Source organism: Protopterus annectens, chromosome 6.part0 (genome assembly GCF_019279795.1).
Source record: "Protopterus annectens isolate FY-2018-M chromosome 6.part0, PAN1.0, whole genome shotgun sequence".
Lineage (NCBI taxonomy): Eukaryota > Metazoa > Chordata > Ceratodontiformes > Protopteridae > Protopterus > Protopterus annectens.
The window spans coordinates 1058838048-1058858179 of NC_056737.1; the positions used below are offsets into that span (position 1 = coordinate 1058838048).

General features: G+C 40.8%; 1 protein-coding gene across 4 annotated transcripts in view; it reads left to right on the forward strand.

Moving 5' to 3' along the window:
* Window positions 1–20132, forward strand: part of RBM25 (RNA binding motif protein 25) — a 1759384-nt gene that overhangs the window by 1695505 nt on the left and 43747 nt on the right. For 2 of the 4 annotated variants that reach the window (XM_044074670.1, XM_044074673.1), the window contains exons 16-17: window positions 9221–9319; window positions 17218–17265. In XM_044074670.1, coding sequence (XP_043930605.1) covers window positions 9221–9319; window positions 17218–17265 — 147 coding nt within the window. The remainder of the gene's footprint in view (window positions 1–9220; window positions 9320–17217; window positions 17266–20132) is intronic. The other 2 variants (XM_044074671.1, XM_044074672.1) reach the window with 1 other exon arrangement.

Genomic DNA, 20132 nt, shown 5'->3' on the forward strand with positions numbered 1-20132 from the left:
TACCTGCATGAAACAAAGTAATTCAGAAAATCAGACCAACTTTGTGACTTTTGCTTATGGCTTTGAAGGGGAGGCCAGTAAATAGACACTGTTCATATGTCTGGCACACAGTATGCTTTACTGCTACTCTGTTTATGCACGACCTGAACTAGGGCATGTTAAGGCATTTTCTACTAGAGCAACTGCACCGGCCACAGATTTCTTTAGGGGGTTGGTACTCAAGCCTCTTTAGAAACACCAATTGGCTTTCTGTCTGCAATTTTTCTAAACACTCAAATCTAAGGATTGCACCCCAAACTTGGACAGGGTTTGTTTCTGCAGTTCTACAAGGTCTGATCTCCAAAGATGTTCCCAGCTGGCCAGATACTCACTGGGTTAATTCTGTGGAAGTTATCCCACAGGTGAGGACTGCAACAGTGCCTAAAAGTTAAATGTAGTACAGTTGTGTTATGAACTTTGCATTATTTTAAATGCTTGTGAACATTCACTGTTTAAGTCCATATTCCCGTCCTCCATCCCCTCTGTTTCCTTCTTGGAAATGTGTGAGTTGGGGTAGCTCCTACTTTCCTTTCCTGTCCAACACCTTCTCTCCCATCGCTCATCTCCATGAGGAGGGAGATTGGAGGTCTCTGGGGTTAATGTGTGTCAGATGTGATCACCCCACTCTAGGTCCATTCGTGCTGTGGTGCCTAGGGCTAGCCTGTATTATGGCCATGTTAAAGACCTGAAGATGACACTGACTAATATCTATTTTATGCTACCAAAGTTCTTTTATCTGAGGGGGAAATTCTGCTGAAATCACTGGGGAAGTTGCATCTCTGGATATTGGACCTAACTCCACATATAAGAACTGCAACATAGAATGCACTGTAGCATTTGCAGTTAAGTTCCTTAATGCAGTTGTGCCTTCTCTGAGGGATTTTTGTATCGTCTCTTGTAGCTGTCCATGTATTTCTCCTTAAAGTACAACTTTGCCTCTGTGCTTTTTTAAGTGCACATATGGTTAAAAAGTTGCATACTATAGTAAGTCTTGAGATGATGATGACAGATTATATCCTAAGGTCCGTGCTTCTGCCCTCAAATCTTTTTTTTTTTTCATTTTAGTGTAAAAACAATGTGATCAGCAGCTCTCTTACCCAGCCATTGCTTAGTTAAGAAGTTAAATTTGTATGTGCCGATAGACTGGATAGTAGTTACAAAGGCTGTGAGTCACAGTTATCTTAAAAAATCTTTTACATTAAACAAGGAAAGCAGGGTGTTTTTTTTTCTCTTGTTACTTGTTAAATGTAAGTCATTTTCTCACATTTTTGCTGCTTGGTCACAAGAGATTGTTAATATTGTCAAACTCCCTTTTCCCATTTTTACATGAGGTTGGAGTGTCACATCACCATTAGTTGAATGTGGCACAGGTGACTACTGCAAATTCAGTACAGAGACAAAGCTCTGTAATGGTTCATGCCCAGGTGTCCCTCCAGACTGTACTATTGTAATGTCCTGGACCTGGGGCTCCCTGACTGTCCTTGACAACCTTCGTCTGTCCAAAACTCCATATCCTGTCAACTTACTACAGTACCAGAGTACCAGCATATTATACAGGTTCTGCATCAGCTGTGTAGTGGTTACCAAGTTGTCAGCAGATCTTATTTAAAGTTTGATCCATGGGCTTTCTGTCCCTGCATGACTTGGGTCCCCCAGTTGTGTGATCTTTTGGCTTGCTATTGGCTGTCATTCCCTGTACTCAGCCACTCTGTTGCTGACACTTCCAGAAGTGTGTTTCGAGTCTTCTGGCATTTGTACTCTTGCTTATCAATGGCCATGCCTCTGGAATATGCTGCCAAGTTGACTGGAGGGAGTCCCTCCACAGTTAGTGGCTTTAAATGCTCCATAAATACATGCTTATTGGAGTTGTACAGTTGACCACTATCCATTTTTATTGTATTTATCATGTCAATATTTTATTTTCTGCACTGGTTTTATCACTTTTATAGTATCTTTTTTAATTTATTGCAGTGTACTTGTGTATCTGATTTTTCTATTACTTTTTGATTTTGCAATTTACTTCTGTTTTCTTGAATGTTAATCGTGTTACACTGCTGCAGTCATTACACTTGGGTTATCCTGCCGTCAGGCAGTTCCCCAGTCGGCCTGAGTTCCAAAGTCTTGGTCCGGCGTCGGTTGCTGTCACCTCCTCACTGACGTCAGTGCGACAGGGGGGATGCAGCCGACGCCATTTTCTTCAGTCTTTCTTGCCGCGCGGTGCCCAAAGCAAAAGCAGTTCGCAAGTGCCGGCCGGCCGTCTCCTGAGATTTTCATTCCGAATCCAGAACCGAAGTCTTCTACAAAGCTAAGTACCCGTTGAAACTTTTCTTGCCTCAGACCGATGTCAGTAAAAGTTAATAACTGTATTTCTTGTGGGAAGCAAATACCTCATAAGGATTTCCATTCCTATTGTATCCCATGCCTAGGCCCTGACCACAATGTCACTGGTTGTCGGTTTTGTGCTAGGTTTAACAAGCGCACTATTAAACGTCGGTTCGATTTTGCCCGACATTATTTTGGTAGAAAATTCAATTATACCATGCCGTCGGAACTTCCGACGACCGGAATACACAAAAAGCGCAAAGACAAGGATAGGCATCTGAGGCCCAAAACGGACGACGAAGCCTCTTCTAGGCCAGTCACCGGTTCTCTGGTTTTCAGCGAGGCACCTTCGCAGCCCCTGGCGACCGCTTCTATAGAACCTCAAGCCGCCTCTGACTCCCACGTGGAGATGGCTGGGCCTTCGGACACACAAGTTCTTCAGCCTACCGAGACTAACCTTTCAGAGGGATCAGGAGTAGCTGAGCAACCCACAGTTACAGAGGGTGTCTTCAGACCTACTCAGTTAAGCATTAAACCCTCAGCTAAGTCTAAGCCTTCTTTAAAGTCAAAGAAACAAATACAGCATTCTCCAGGACAGGCCTCCATGCCTAAGAAACAAATGCTCAAAATGGCCGAAGACCTAATCACTCTGATCAGGGGGTCCCATCCCCCTCCTGATAAAAGGCCTAGACAGGATGCAGACTATGACTCATCCAACCAGGTGTCCATCTCTTCTGATTCATCCTCAGACCTAGGATACTCTTTACCCCCTTATGAGGATTCTGATGCTGAGGAATCAATTCCATCAGTCTTACCGCCTGAGGACTACTCCTTTGGGGAAACCCTTCATACCATGAGGGAGCATTTCCACTGGGAAGGCCAGGATTATTTAGAATCCAAGAAAAGGCTCAGAGACTTCCTCTTATTACCTCAACACAGACCCCTTGCTATTCTGCCAGTGTTAGATATTGTGGATGATGTGTATACTGAATCCAGCTTAAATCCTGATTCCTTACCTCCAGCTCCTGTTAAACCTGACAGATACTACAGAGTCCCTGACTCTCATAAATTTCTGTATAAAAGCCCTGTAGCTGACCCTGAAACTTTTTCTCAGGGAACCAAAGGAGTTAAGGCCTCATCAGCCAAGAATCCAGTTCCCTCTGACAGAGATTCCAGAGCATTAGACAGATGGGGAAAGAAAGTATATGCGTCTGCAACTTTAGCAATGAGAGCCTTAAATTGCCAGTTTCACATGTTAAAATATCATCAATTTTTACTGTCTCAGTTAAAACAAAAAATGCTTCAAGAATCAGATCCTCCTAATTTTAAAGAAATGCAGGATTTAATGCATGCAGCTGAACAAGTAGGAAAGCATACTTTGCAATGTGGTTTTGATTCTCTAGATGCCTCTTCCAGAGCAGCAGTTACAGGCTCTGTCATTAGAAGACATGCTTGGTTAAAAGAACATATGTTACCAGATCATGTTAAAGCAAAATTATTGGATGCACCTTTGCAGCAGGATGTGTTATTTGGAGTTAAGGCAGAAGAGGTTTTAAAGAAAATGGAGGATGAGGCAAAATCTATGCAAATGGTGAAGGATTTCTTACAGGTTCAGCCTCCTAGATTTAGCAGAAACTGGCAACTAAGAATTGGTCCTTTCCAATTACAGACAGACCTCAAAGGGGAAGATACAGACGTCCAAGAGGTAGAGGTCAAACACAAGGTACTTACAGGCCTCGACAATGGGTTGCATCAGGCCAGAAAGAAGGGGAAGACAGACCCCAACCATATAAAAAACAACTCCAATGACTTCCCACTACAGCTGCCAAACAAATCATTCTTGGCAGCCCCCTTGGGAGGAAAACTGGCACTCTTCTACCACAATTGGCAAATGATCACCAAAGACAAATGGGTTCTCAACATTGTATTTCAAGGTTACAGGTTCCACTTTCACACTCTGCCAAGGTTAAAAGGAATGCCAAACCTGCCACCAAATCAATGAGCAGAGGCTCAAAAACAAATTACAGCACTCATGGATATGAGAGCTATTCAAAAGGTACCATCACAGGAGCAAGGACAAGGATTTTACTCAAGACTCTTTCTGGTACCCAGAAAGGACAAAGCCTGGAGGCCCATTCTGGATCTTTCATCTCTAAACACTTACCTGGATGTTCCGAAATTCAAAATGTTGACATTACAGCAGCTTCTTCCCATGCTGGGCAAGAAAGCTTGGCTCGTAACTTTGGACCTCAGAGGCATACCTGCATGTCCCTATCAGACAAAACTGCAGAAGATACCTCAGATTCATAGCGGGTTCAATGCACTACTAATTCTCTGCACTGCCCTTTGGCTTATCTACTGCGCCCAGTGTCTTCACAAAGTGCCTGGCACCAGTAATTGCATTTTGCAGACAGAAAGGAATTCAAAAGCATCTGGCGTTTGTAAAAAAGTTATTCAGTTGCCTGGGGTACACAGTAAACGAAAAGAAATCAAAACTAGTGCCCTCACAAGAGATTATATTCCTGGGTGCCAGCTTGAACACAACGGCCCAGATGGCTTATCTCACGCCAGACAAACAAGGACAACTGACTCAATACTTTCAATTGTTGGCAACGAAGACCCAACTCCCTGCAAGAAAAATTCTGTAGACTTTGGGTTACATGGCATCTTGCATACTACTAATTCCATATGCCAGACTGCATATGAGGAAACTACAATGATACCTAAAGAATGTATGATCTCAACACTGTCAAAGTTTGGAAACAGTTATACCACTAATCCCTTGCCTTCAACAGGAGTTTCAATGGTGGGCTCAAGCTTGTCACCTCAACAAGGGACAGCCTTTTACACAACCCACAGCCAGGCAAACACTGACAACAGATGCATCGGATTACGCCTGGGGAGCACACATGGCAGGAAAATGTATTCAGGGCACGTGGCCTGCAGGACAAAAGGCATCTTCACATCAATCAAAAAGAGATGCTAGCTGTACAAAATGTGCTTATAGCTTTCAAGGACCTGCTGCATCCAGGACAACTACTACTAAAGACAGACAACACCACAGTTATGTGGTACATAAGCAAGGGGGCACTCACTCCTACCCCCTATGCAGACAAGCTATGACCTTGTGGAACACAGCTATAAACCTGCAAGTTCATCTGCAAGCACAAGGTGACAAAAACACACTGGCAGACGACTTAAGCAGAAACATCATGGATCCCCACGAATGGGAGTTGAATCCACAAATATTCAGAATGATAACACAGAAATGGTGGAGACCGGACATAGATCTGTTTGCATCCCCAATAAACTACCAGCTACAAAAATTCTGCACAAGGAGTTACCATCCACAAGCATGGAAAGTGGATGCCCTCTCTTTCAGCTGGGAGAACCTACAAGTATACGCTTTCCCACCTCTACCTCTCCTGCCAAAGGTACTCATAAAAGCCAGGCAGGAAGAGACAAAGATGATCCTGATTGCACCAGACTGGCCACGCCAGCACTGGTACCCAATCTTAAGGAGCTTAGCACAAGAACCACCCTGGATTTTGCCTTAAATCCCACATCTACTGACTCAGCACAACAAACAAATACTACACAGCCAGCTAAAGACCTTAAACCTAGCTGCATGGAAGATTCCTTAGTCAAGCAAGCAATGCCTCTCTCCAAAGCTGTTATGGATGTCATTCTGGAGGCCAGAAGGCTTAGTACCAGGAAAGCCTATTCGGATAAATGGAAGAGATTCTGTGCCTGGAACCATGCTCACAGCCTTGACCCTCTTGTCCCAAACATTCCTCAGATACCACAATACTTAACTGAGATGCTGGACAAAGAGCTCTCCTTCTCATCCATCAAGATCCACGCCTCTGCCATCTCTGCTCATTACAACATGGATCCACCAATTTTCTCTAATCCTCTGTTAAAACAGTACCTCAGAAGGGCTAAAAACATCAGACCGCCCCGTAGAGCACCTACTCCAACTTGGGACATCAACTTTGTTTTGGAGAAGCTAACTTTACCTCCATTTGAGCCAGCCAACACAGCAGAATTTAAATATATCTCTTGGAAAACTGCTCTGCTCCTGGCAATAACATCAGCACGAAGAGTTTCAGAATTACTGGCACTAATGGCAGTGGAATCTTTCCTCATTTTCCACCAGGACAAGGGTGTCTTTAAGAACTAACCCTACTTTTATGCCAAAGGTGGTATCCAGTGTGGCTCTAAACCAAACTATTCACCTGCCAACTTTTTATCCTAAACCACAGAATAAGGGGGAGAGACTACTGCACTCTTTGGACATTGACAGGCAGTTACGTTTCTACTTGGACAAAACCAAAGCTTCCAGAAAATCTGAGCAATTATTGATAGCATATGCTGCAGGAGCACAGGGAAAAGCCATTTCAAAATAGACCATTTCAAAATGAATAGGACATTGTATACGTTTCTGCTACACATAACCATGGAAAACCTGTTCCTAGCAGCATTAGATCTCACTCCACCAGGGCAACAGCCACTTCAACTGCCTACCTCAGGGGAGTACCTACCCAGGATATTTTGGAAGCAGCAACTTGGAGTTCTGTACATACCTTCACCAAGCATTACCATCTGCCTCTATACTCTAAATCCAGAGCTGGCTTCGCCACTGCAGTGCTGCAGGGCCTTATAGCCACCTCTAATGCCTTATAGAACCAGCCACCCTTCCTCAGCTTTGGGATTCTACCCAAGTGTAATGACTGCAGCAGTGTAACACGATGAACATAGTACAGTTTTGCACCTACCATAAATGTAGATGTTCGAGTGTATACACTGCTGCAGCCCAGGTTACCCTCCCTCCTTCCCCTCTTACTGGCTGGTACGTGCCAATGTCTTCTACCCTTACTACCTATGGGGAGTATTTGCTGGTAGCTGTAAGTTGTGTTTTTTGCTTTTCTTATGTATGTTTTATTAGCAATTGGAATTGCCTACCTATTTAGGGGCACCTGACATCTGGGGCAAGAAAAACTGAAGAAAATGGCGTCTGCTGCATCTTGTATACCCCTGTCGCACTGATGTCAGGGAGGAGGCGACAGCAACTGACGCCGGACCAAGACTTTGGAACACAGGCCGACTGGGGAACCGCCTGACAGCAGGATAACCCAAGTGTAATCACTGCAGCAGTGTATACACTCGAACATCTACATTTATGGTAGGTACAAAACTGTACTTTTTATTTACCTGTGCTTTGTTGTAGGCATATTAATTGTCTCCTGGTTGTGTATTGGGAAAAACTGAGGACGTCATGGTGAGCATGTTCCTTAAACTGGTGTATGGGATACTACCATGACTTCATAGTTAAGTGCGTTTGTTTGATGGCAGAAGGAGCCAATAAGCCTATCTAGTCTGCCCTTTCTGTATTAACATTGCGGCTGTCCACAATCCCTACCTTCCCCTGTACCATTTTCCACCAGTCCCTTGCCCTGTTGAATGCCATTGAATTCCCTTTCCAAAACTTGTTAGGGTAGTCCATTTATGAGTTCATAATCCTTTAATTCTACAACCAAAAGAATATGATAAGTGTGTGTTTACCAGTGGATTCAAAGCTGTAGAAGAATACACCAGAAATAAAAGCAAAGCTAAATCTTAGAGAGTCTTCATTTGCACATCTGTTTAACCTCTCCCTTCTCCTGAAAAATATTTTAGATGTTTAGTAGATCTTCCAAGCTGTTAATGGAATTGTTACTTTCTGTAGGAGTTCCATTTGTGTCAGATCACTGTTTTAGGATTCTGTCAGAAAGTTAGGAGATAGTTGCCTTACGCTACGTAGTTCACTCCGTGTTATGCTTGTGAGATATATGGCTACATCAACAAGGCAGTGATCCTTCAAGCAAGATGCTTTGAATAGTAAGGAAAGAGCTTGGCCTGGTGCCTGGCTTTTCCCCTTCATATTCACTTGTGACTGAGATGCTATTAGACAGTTATGTAGCATTTGTTAACAGTTTTTACTTGACTGTCTATGCCACTGCAGTATTTTTTTCAGAGAAATTTGGAGTAGGAGAATTAATTTGCTTTTTGACTTGGAGGAACTGGAGAGCCTACCTAAAGAGTTTTTTCTTCATTGATGAGCATATGCTTGGAGAGGTATTGTTACCTGGAGGTTGTGTTTATATGACTGTTAGAATAAGCTGCATAGAAAGTTACTTGTTTGCATAGTGAATGAACAGTGAAAGAATATTGCTGTCTAGTGTTCTGATATTTGTTTGTAAGATATCTGTATATAGTGGAAGAGCTTTACTTGTTAGACCCACGCAGTTTTTTTTAAGTTGAAAGCAGAAGCAACTACGAAAGTATTTAGTGATGACTTCAACATAGTGCTCTACCCTGTTTTAAGTTGTTGGCCCTCTTTTTAGTAGTAGAGCCAGAATAAAAAGAATATACATGTGTAATAACCCGCACCTCCTTCCATTCTGCAGAGCTGTTGTACCAGGAAAATCTGTGTTCCTTTATTTGATATGTAGAGTAGCATACAATTCCTCTGCCATATAGTGTTTTTCTGAAGTCTGACTTTTTAAACATTTTTTGGTTCAGAATTCCAGCGATTTTAAGATTCACTGTTGAGATTGCAGGAAGTTGGCAAGTTTTTTTTTTTTTTTTTTTTATTGAAGAACCACATAATTCTCTGTAGTTTTATTAGTTTAATTTATAATGATTATATGACGTGCTGCTAATTTAGTGTAAATTTCATTGGTTGTGCTGCATTGTGTTAGAAAATGTTGTCAAGCATGCCAGATGTTTAGTTTGCCTTATAACACAAATGTTTGTTGACCTTGCATGGCAACACATAATACTATTTGACAGGATTTTTAACATATTTTCTCCACAGACGCTTATGGATCGAAGAATTAGGCCTTGGATTAACAAAAAGATCATAGAATATATTGGTGAAGAAGAAGCCACACTAGTAGACTTTGTCTGTTCAAAGGTTAGTAAGTGGAGAACATTTTGCTTATTTTTCCCCTCAGCGAGAAGTTAACTAGTCTTTTTAGAAACATCCTCATAATTATGTTCATGAGAAATGCACTGTAGAGTAGCAGCTGGTGTACTCTAATCAGAATGCTGTGCCTCTTCAAATTGCAGAAAAGCATGATTAGTTTGTACTGATTCTGTTCACTCAGAGGTAGTACTATGGAAATGGTGAAAGGCAACAGAAAAACCAAGGGAAGGCACCGAGGAAAGCAACAAACCAGGATTTTTAGCGCAGTTAAGTATTTAATACATTTTGTACTTATGTATTTTAGTACACGTTTTTTTTTTTTTTAGATGTCATTATGTCTGGAATGTTCATTAGTTTTAGTCATTCATTGGATAATTGTTTTTGGTGTCATTGGTCATTAGTTGAATTTAGGTATTTAAGCTGAAGTTGTTTGTTGGTTCACTGTTTTCTGATGAAGTCTTTGTGATGAATAGCCAACATTAAACTGTAACTGCGCTAAAAACCCTGGTTTGTTCCTTTCCTCTGTGCCTTCCAGTGGTTTTTCAGTTTTCATGTTATTTTTACTCTGGTCGGGAGTCTCTTTTTTTTTTTTTTTTTTTGGAGGGGGGTTGTTTAAATAGAGCAAGGCAGTTAACTCTGTGGACTAGTGCTAAACCTTTTTCTCTATGTCTGCATCTGAGAAGGTATCAGAATATCCGAACTGCATGCTGTTGTGTAGAGAGTCCTTTTTAGTTAACCTTAAAGACCTGGTGAGTCTAAGAACAGACCAGTCTTTAATTCTACAAGTTGTCTTTGGGGTAGCACTCAACCAGACTATCCAGCTTGCTGTCTTCTGTTGTAACACATAGGGCCAAAGGGGAAGGATGCATTTTGTTGGCTCTGCATAGAAGGCTTGGCTACTTTGTTGTTTAAACCAAAGAAGTCTGACAGTAATAGAACTTGGAGACTTAAATTCAGGATGTTCACCATACAGGCCCTCCTTTCCATTCTACTGCCAGATGCCATAGTGGTCACACTAGACATGAATGATGTTTATCTGTGTATCCTAGTGTTCAAGGAGCAGAAAAATTCCTCAGCTTTGTGGCAGGGACAAAAGAGCATTGGATCACTTCCATTCCTTGTCCTTTGGACTACCCTCTTCTGCCGGGGTATTTGTAGAATTGTAGAATGCTTTGCTCTTTTTTTTTCCTTTTTTTTTTGTCTACCTCAAAATAAAGGGCATCCACATCTACCCATATCAGGCAAAGACTTGAGGAAGAGTTGACCAAAGCATTAAACTAGGAGCTCTCTGAATTAGAAGTCCTGGCTTAACTGTTCTCAAATAAAAATTGTCCTACCTGCTTGCCTGTATTCTAATCAGTGGTTGTTAAACATACATAAACTGCAAAAATTAACAGAGTGGTCAATACTCATGTGAGAGTGAGCTACTCCTCTTGTAATTATTATTTTGAAGGGTTGCATGCATGTCCCATTCTTCTGATTTTTCTGGTTTACTATAGCCTCCCTTATCACTTTTTTCCTCCATGGTGCCTCACTCACTTTTTTTGTAGTCTCTTCCAGTCCTGTATTTCTCGTAGCTATCAAGAATTTGTTTGTACAGCTGGAGGGTTTACACCAGAAAACCAGATAACATACTCCTTAAGTGGCAGAGTGCAGTCTCATCATGGCAGTGTGTGTACTTCCATGCATGCCAACCAAATGTAGCCCCTGTAGTTCCTAGCTCCAGATCATGGGAGTTACTTTGGTGAGTTTTGTTGTTTTAGCACATAGTGGGGTACTCGTCATCCTTCGGTGATTAGCTCTTCAATCGCTCAAGGCCTTTGCCAGACTTTGGTTCCTGGCAGCAATGTCCGAATCTTTGCAAACTGCCACACTACTTTTTAGGTGAATCAGGCCAGTATTCTAGGGTAAAGGGAGTCGTCTAGTTCCTGCCTGCAGATTTCAGAAAAGCTTTGAAAGTTGGACTTGAAGGGTGAACTTCCATCCATGGCTAGTTTCACATGGTTAACCAGTCATTATGCAACAGTGATCCTTGTAATGGAACGTCTTCTGTTACAGTGAGTGGGCTCCTGTTACTTTTCTTTCTCTCTCAAGATTTTGTCTGAAAGTACATGGCTGGTTGGCTGTTGTAATAACTTTGTGTTGGAGAGCAACAAAATGCACAGACCCATTCTTGGTCAGCGAACAGCAAGTCAGAGAGGAAAGCCATACAGGGTTCTTTTTTCTTTTCTTTCTTTTTTTTTTTAAAACACCTTTTTGTTAATCACTTAAGATACAAGTACACATAATTTAGTAGAAAAAGAAAGCAAGCAATATTAACATTTTTCTATTTACATACGTTCTATATCACATTTTCTTTTTTTATATAGCTAACAGTCCAGCATTACATAAATTGCTCAGTTGTTGCCTTCCCCTAAACCTCACTCCTCCTCCAAAGCATTATTCTAACTGTATTGTTATACGATTTTCATTTATTTTTATGTAATGTATTCCATCCTTTTATAAGTATCTATCTTCCAGTTTCTACAATATTCAATACTTCAGATAGTTAGTTTAGACTTTAATTTACATTTTGCAGTAATTGATTTTTTGGCTGCCAACATATGTAAACTTAAGGCTTTACTATGTCTAGGCAATTCAAATCCTGCGTTCCCAACGCAAAAGAATAATTTCCTTTTTACAGTCATTTGTTCCCCCACTTTTTCTGACAGAGTAGTATGTAGGGAATTTTTAAAATCTGACAACTCATTACACTCACAAAAAACATATTCCCACTTACTTGTTTCTTCACTATCACACCTCCAATATTTATTGTCTACCTGAGGAAAAATTCTTTGAAGTCTGCTTTGGGTGTAAAAATACTAAATGCATCCATTTCCAAGCAAAGATTCTAAACCTTCTGGCCTTTGTTGCATACTTGAGAGAGCCATACATGTGTCCTCCATTGTTCCCTTCTAAATTATTTTTTAGTTTCTTTTCCTCAATCCTTTCTAACTTCCTCTGATTGTTGTAGTTCTCAAGCAATATTTTGTATGCTCTACCAATTCCTTTAACAGCAGCTTCTGTTGTATATTCAGCCAAATAGTCTACAAGAGCAGGTCTTTCACTTAGTATTCTGCTATCCCTTTCTCTTTGCCAGTACTCTGTTATACTCTGATATCAACTCAGACGACTCCTTGGCCTCTTCCCACTGTTAATTGTCCCTCTCTGGTTATTTGCTCCCAATATCTTGCTTCCTTTTCCAGGTTTCTGCAGTAAATTCCAGCCTCTCCTTGACTATTTCCTGTGCCCCTGCTTGCAGTAATCACTTTTGTCAATATTTCATTTCTCCATTCTTATGTATAATCTGTTTATTGTCTACTTTTGAACCCAGATGAGAAACTACTTCGTTTATTAAGAGCAGTGGACTAAGCAAGCAGTCCCCGACAGGATTGGCATTATCAAGGGATTATTGCATGCTCAGGCAGAGGACCTTACCACCCTTAAAAGTTATTAAGTCCCCGGACAACACCCACCCTGAAGGTCATCATTGTACTTGGAGAACAGGCTGTTAAATTGCCTTTTTTTTCTTCTTTTTCTTATATACTTTTTGTAATATTTTTGATATAAAATCATTCTACCTATGTTTCAGACTTGCTGTAGCATATATAATTATTGTTGTTGTAGGAATTATTTTGCATCCAAAATATAAGTTATGTAATACATAACTACAGACACACACGCACACACATACTTGCCCAGAAGTTGCAACTTTGTTGAGTGAGTACTCCTCGGATCAGTTGTCTCATTGTAATCAAATGATTAAAAGAATTATAGAATGCAAGGCATTGCGAGTGTAGAATGCTTAGTTTTCTAGTAAATCACTGAGGATTAAAGTGCGTCAGTAATGCCAGACACTAGAGTTGTCTGCTTAGTTTAGGCAGTGTATGCTGATGGACTGCCTGTTGCAGTAGAAGTAAGTTGCTAATCACGATCTGTCTGTCTCTTTCTCATGCATACGGCACGCACATGCACACGCACATTTTTTTTTTTTAATCTTTATTTAAATTTTTGTTTTTTCACTAAACAGCAAAGCAGTGTTTAGTAAGTGTTTAAAAAAAAAAAAAGGCTGACATTTGGTTTTATTTTTTTTCTGAACAAGCTTTACTGCACCTTAATTTGCTGTAGTTAAATGGCGTACTTGTTTTTACTGAGCATTACATTTACATTAACAACCTTGTTGGAAAACATTTGTTATTCAGTTAAGGTGGAGATTTATATTTAAAGGAGAACCGCACACACAGACTTAAAACTCATGTTTATTTCATCATGCTTTGGTGTTTCCTACATTTTAACACCACTCTGAGACTATTTACAAGTTTTTAAATATTTTTATGCGCAATTTCTGACCACATGGGGTCTGGCATCTTGAAATAATTCTGATTGTTTAGTCTGTCCCATCATGCCTGTAAAAAAATTGTTATATATGCCTATTTCTTCCCAAAGCTCCTGTCAGTGTATTGATTTTGCATGCATACGTTTTAAGTAACATTTCATACCATTCAGTGACTACTTAAAATACAAACAGTGCAAATGCCACAGAGCAGACTTTCAAAGTGCTTTTTACTGCTGCTTTTTTTTAAGAAGGCTAAACTGCAGAGTTTTGTGAAGCCTGAATTGTACTACTTTGACTCATCTCCCATCCCCCTTCACACTTGACTTCCCTAGCTGTCAAAGTTCTAAGGGTAATTTGAGCTGTTACCACCTGTGATTGACAGCCCACAGCATGAGACTTGACTTGTGTACTGTTTCCTTGTTCTAGTCTTTACTTCCTGTATGGGTAGTGAAAGGACCAGGCAGCTGTGACATCACAGCATGGGTGGGTTTTTAGGAAGGTCATGGAAATGTCAGTGTGGAGAAGGAATTGGCCAGAAAACTACTTGTATTCATAGGTGTCAGACCTCCCAACCATCCCGATTTACTCGTTTTTTACCGAGTTTTGGGGTCCCAATGAATGGGGTGCCATGATTCCTGAGTGGCACCCCTTCATTCTGTTTTTTTTAAGCTATTTTATTTAGATTCCGTGCTTTCAGAGCTGACATCATCACATGCGCGATGACATAAGCTCCATCAGCCTGTCAGAATTAAGCTCAGACACACATGTTGCCTGTTTGAATACTTGCGCACATCTGTATGTTTGAATACTCGGTTCGTCCGAGCTGCTTTCATTTTAATGCTGTGCGTGTTGCCCTGTTTGAATACTCAGTTCGTCCGGGGCAGATTTATTGCCATTCATACTTGGATTGGAGTTATCTACATCTGCTGAGTGAGTGAATACTATATCTGCGTCTGCCATGCCATTTAGCTGCTTGGGGACTGCTAGTGCTATACCGTTTAACAGGGTGATTAGGATTCCGTTGCAGTTCTGCGGATTGCTGAGAGGTCCTGCAGTTCTTTCTCCTGGGGTGTGTGTGTGTGTGTGTGTGTGTGTGTGTGTGTGTGTGTGTGTGTGTGTGTGTGTGTGTGTGTGTGTGTGTGTGAATTCAGCAGAACACTGTGCCGTAATGTATGTGAATTGAAGTGAACACACTGCAGAGGTATCTGCAAGCCCGTATGCGAAGCCCGAACAGAACACACTGCGGAGGTATCTGCGTGTGTGTGCTCGCACGTGCCTTTGCTTTTGTGTGACTAATCATAAAAGGAAACTGTTAATTTTTCATTTTTGTTCAGTACAATGTTGGGGATTCATGATTTGCATAGGTTTCAGGTTAGGGGAGCTTGTTGGTCAGAGAAGGCAGGTTTTGGCATATTTTTTTAAGGTTGTGTAGCTTGGGAAGCTGTTTGGGATTAGCGTATACTGAAGATAATTGCATCTGTAGTCCATCAGCTGTTCTGAAAGTCAGCAAATAAGGTTTGACACAGGAACATAGACAACATATTGCACATGCTGTGAGTGCCCCAACACTCTTCTAGCCATCAGTACAAATTAAAAGACTGTAGGAAAAACGGAGCTGTAAAAGTGAAACTGTGGATGCAACACTGTTTGCAGGTATGAAGGTCCCATGTTTGATACTAGTGCTGGTTCTTGACTGAATGAACTTAAACAGACCACCAAGGTTTGACATTGTAACAGTAAACAGCACCATCCATTTATAACAGACTTTGAGAGCTGGAGAAATACTCTCAGTGAACTCCACAGGCATAAGATTCAGGAATTCCACGAGACTGGTTATATGAAGTGCACATATTAACACTAATGATTGGGAGAGACTATCTATGGAGCTAAGAAGATCTTTATTAAAGCAAGTGAAGTAAAAAGTAAAGCAGAATGACGCATATTCAGATTTTTTTTACTTGCAGAAGTTGACAGCCTGTGAAGTACAGTCAGGAATAAATAGTGCCTAGGACTATTTTAGTGGTGTAACAATGGAAATTCCCAATGTTTTAAAATAAGTGCTGCAGAAAGGAATAATCCCATGACATAGTGGCATAAAAAGAACCTAGCTGGGTCATTAGTGAGGTATGGACATTCTATGTGAATGGAATTTTTCACTGTAGTACAATGCAACATGTTTTAGCATGCTGAATCTGTATGACAAAGAGAATAACTGGCTTGATAAGTGAGTCATTTCCTTCACTGAATACTGTAAGAGACACCTGCAGTAAAATTATTCTTATGAAAGCCTTGTTTCTTTTGATTCATCTTCTGAGCTCAGGCCAACTGCAGATATTTGTAAGTAATGAAGAACAACATGTAAAGTACAGTTATATCTGATATGGCAACATAGCACAGCAGAAATGGATTCAAGGGTCTAACTCCTTGTAGGTAACCCCTCCCCCCCCAATGTAGCGGGAGGACAAGAACAGAAACTAAGTAGGTATATTGTACTGAATGGAAAGAATTAGGTGTGTTACAGTAATACAAGACACAGAGTTAGAGTAAATGTTTTGTATCGTTCTGCAGTCTGTTGAGAACAAAGTGATGCAAAATACAGCCATGATTATTTGACAATTTCTGGACTTTCTTTTATTTTATGCCTCTTTTTCATCAATTCTAGTTATGGTAGTCTGCAACTTGTACTTATTTGATTTTTTGAATGTGGAAGGTAGGCTGGTACAAGGATTCTGTCGGCTACAACCTGAGACATAGGGTAGGAGATATTACAAATTTTATATTTACACCTAAGATGTGCTATACAAAGTTTGCAGGATATTAAATAAGGCAACATTTTACACAATATAGTCAGTTTACAGTCATTGTAGAAGTAAAACAGTATGCACACATTAGTGTTTATGGTAAATGGGGTGAAATAGCCAGGTAATGGGACATTGGAGTGGCTGCAGGGGGACTGTGGTGCTGTATTTTGGTTGTCTTTTCTTCAGTTTGCATTTGAAAGTTGGTATCCCACAACTCCATTGGAGTGGACGGGGTTACACAATTATGTATGCATATTTTATGTTAATCAGCGTACAGATTTGTACCTATTTTTCATGGGCCTTGTCCAGATTTTTGATGTTTCCAGGTTGAGAGGTATGATAGGTGTTGATGACATCAATGAAATGGAAACTGCAGCAAGCTATACCAGGGCGGGACAAAAGTTTTTTGAAAGTGAAACCACCACAGTACAGTAAGGTACTGTTCTAGTGGAGCAAAACGGTCGATTTTAAAATATTTTACATGCTATATTGTTTATTCATAGCAGGGACAGTAAATAGGGAGAAGGACAGAGAAGTTGAGCATTTAATAATAGAATCCCATTGTTGTTCTTTAACCCGTTCTCTAAGGTCCATTAAATGTCTTATCTTTGATAGAATTTATACATAGATTTCATAACTGAAATATTGATTTGAATTGTTTTAATGTTGTGGTTTGTGAATTGTGATAACTTTGTTTCCTTTTATTGCAGGTTATGGCTCACAGTTCACCACAGAGTATTTTAGATGACGTTGCCATGGTAAGTTCTGAAATTTTCCAGAACAAAACAATATACCATACATAGTCATATATCTTTTATATTCCTGTGTTAGCTAATCAGTTTTGGTAACTTCGGATGTTTTGTAAAATTGCAGTGACTTGTTTTGATTGATATCTGGTTAGTTTGTCTTAGAAGCTTGAAAGCCAAATATGATGGGGAACATCTGCAGCTTTACAAGTTATGGGAATGAGATACAGAGGATGATGCAGAATAATGTAACAAGCTCTGTTTACTGGGTGTTTAACATGTAGGCTTGAGGCTGTGGTATGCTTATTTGCTTCAGCTTGTAGTCCTGGATCCTGACTATCTTGGTCCGTACTTGCATGTGTCTCATAGTAAGTCATTTACCCAGGCCAGTGCTTCTGAGACATCTCAGATGTGAGGTACTTGGACTTGGTTAGCTTGCCTTATATACTGTACTGTTGCTTTTGCATGGAAAATTGGATAGTTAACAGCATCATCTTTGTCACTAAGTGAAATGAGACCCTTACAAGTAGGGATCATCATTGTTACCAAGATAGCAAAGAGTGAGCCTCTTAAAGCAAGCACTACTTTGTCTTAGTGACCAAGAGATGGACAGATGTTAACAAGTAAAACAGGTTAATGATTTTAATACAAGCCCCATAAAAGTGGGTATGGTTTCTCCTTTAACTTGTCTCATAAACTGGTTAAACAGTAGGGCTTGCAAAAGAAAGTTCTGTAATTAAAAAATAAACACATAGACAGTAAACTAGTCTTCGACTGTAATGTGTCAACTGTTGTGAGGATATCATTCTAAGGAATACCATCTCTGTCCAAGGAGGTCATTGTTCCACTGTTTTTGACATCCATCAGACCCATCATTGAATACAATGCCCCCTGTGGTATGTACCTAACTAGACACATCCAACAAATGGAATGTCCAAAGAAATTCCTCAGTAGAAGATAAAAGGGTGTAAATAACATTTCCTGTGCAGACCTCCTCAAAGCCCTATCCCTGTGATGTTCTTCGTGTTTCACTGTTGCAGTCATCACATTTGGGTTATTTAATTGCAGTAGCCCTCATTCGGCCTGATTAACTAAGTCTTAGGTCCTGGGTTGGTTGCTGTTTCATCTTCCATGATGTCAGGTAGTCAGGGACATAAAGCATGCAGCCAACGCCATTTTATCAGTCTTTCTTGCTGTGCGGTGCCCGAAGCAGAAGCAGTTTCCAAGTGCCGGTCGTCCAACTCCTGAAATTTTCGTTTCGAGTTACAAAACTGAAGTCTTCAACTAAAGCTAAGTACCCGATTGGGGAAACTTTTTCTTACTCTTAACCGATGTCAGTAAAAGTCAGTAATTGTATTTCTTGTGGAAAGCAAATACCTCATAAAGATTTTCATTCATACTGTATTCCTTGCCGAGGCCCTGACCGCGACACTCGCTGTCGGTTTTGTGCCTTATTTAAACAACAAATTATTCGTCGTTGGTATATTTACGCTTCTAAATATGTCGGTACTCGGTTCAGTTATCCAGATATGGCTTTGGTAAGCCACCCGACTACCGACATTCCGAAAAAACGCAAAGATAAAGACAGAGACAGGCCGCCTAGGTCCAAAGCTGCCGACAGTGCTTCTCCTAAGCTAGTTGCCAGTTCGCTGGTACTCAGTGAGGCGCTTTCACAGCCCGATACCTGCTACTTTAGATTCCCAGACTGCATCGTCAGGCCTCTATGCCTAAAAAAACAAATGATAAGAATGGCTGAAGACCTTATTACTTTAATCAGGGGAAGTCAACCTTTCCCCTCTAAGAGGCCTAGGACTGAATTTGGCTGTGATTCTTCTGATCAGGATTCTGAAATTTCTGTTTCTTCTGATGACCAGGATTTACCCTTATCTGCCTATGAGGATTCTGATGCAGAGGACTCAGTTCCCTCCAGAGGATTTCTCTTTTGGTGAAACCTTGCATACTCTTTGGGAGCATTTTCACTGGGAAAGCCAGGATTACTCTGATTCTAAAAAGAGGCTTAGGGATTTCTTACTGCTGCCGCAACACAGGCCTTTACCTATCCCCCCTGTACTGGACATTGTTGATGATGCCTTTACGGAGTCTAGCTTGGCCCCTGACTCCTTACCACCTGCTCCCAGAAAACCAGGTAGATATTACAGGGTTCCTGACTCTCACAAGTTAAAAATCATACTGTGGATCCTGAGACCATTTCATAGGGACCCAAGGGCATAAAGGCTACAACTGCCAAAAATCCTACCCCCTCTGATAGAGATTCCAGGGCGCTGGATAGATGGGGTAAGAAGGTATACACTTATGCAACCTTGGCCATTAGGGCCTTAAATTGCCAGTTTCATGTTAAAGTATCAGCAGCACATTATTGGATTGCTTATACAGAAAATAATGTTGAGCCGTGACTGTGTTGAAAATAAGGATTTACAGGATTATATGCATTCTGCTGAACAAGTTGGAAAACATACTTTGCAGTGTGGTTTTGATTCACTAGAGGCATCTTGCAGGGCTGCTGTCACCGGGTCTGTACTTAGGAGGCATGCTTGGCGTAAGGAGCAGTCTTTGCCAGATAATGTTAAAGCTAAATTGTTGGATGCTCCCTTAAACCAGGACCGCCTGTTTGGCAACAAAGCAGAAGTAGTACTTCCTGAAGACACTGGAGAGTATGAATGTCACTCCAAATACCATCATATTGGGAGACTTCAACTACCCAAACATAGACTGGGAACATTACTCTAGCCCCAACACCCTAACCCAAAGATTCCAAGAATTCATAAACTCAAATGCAATGGAACAACTAGTCACCATTCCCACAAGAGGAGACAATATACTAGACCTGATCATCACAAACATGGGGACAAAATGCTCCA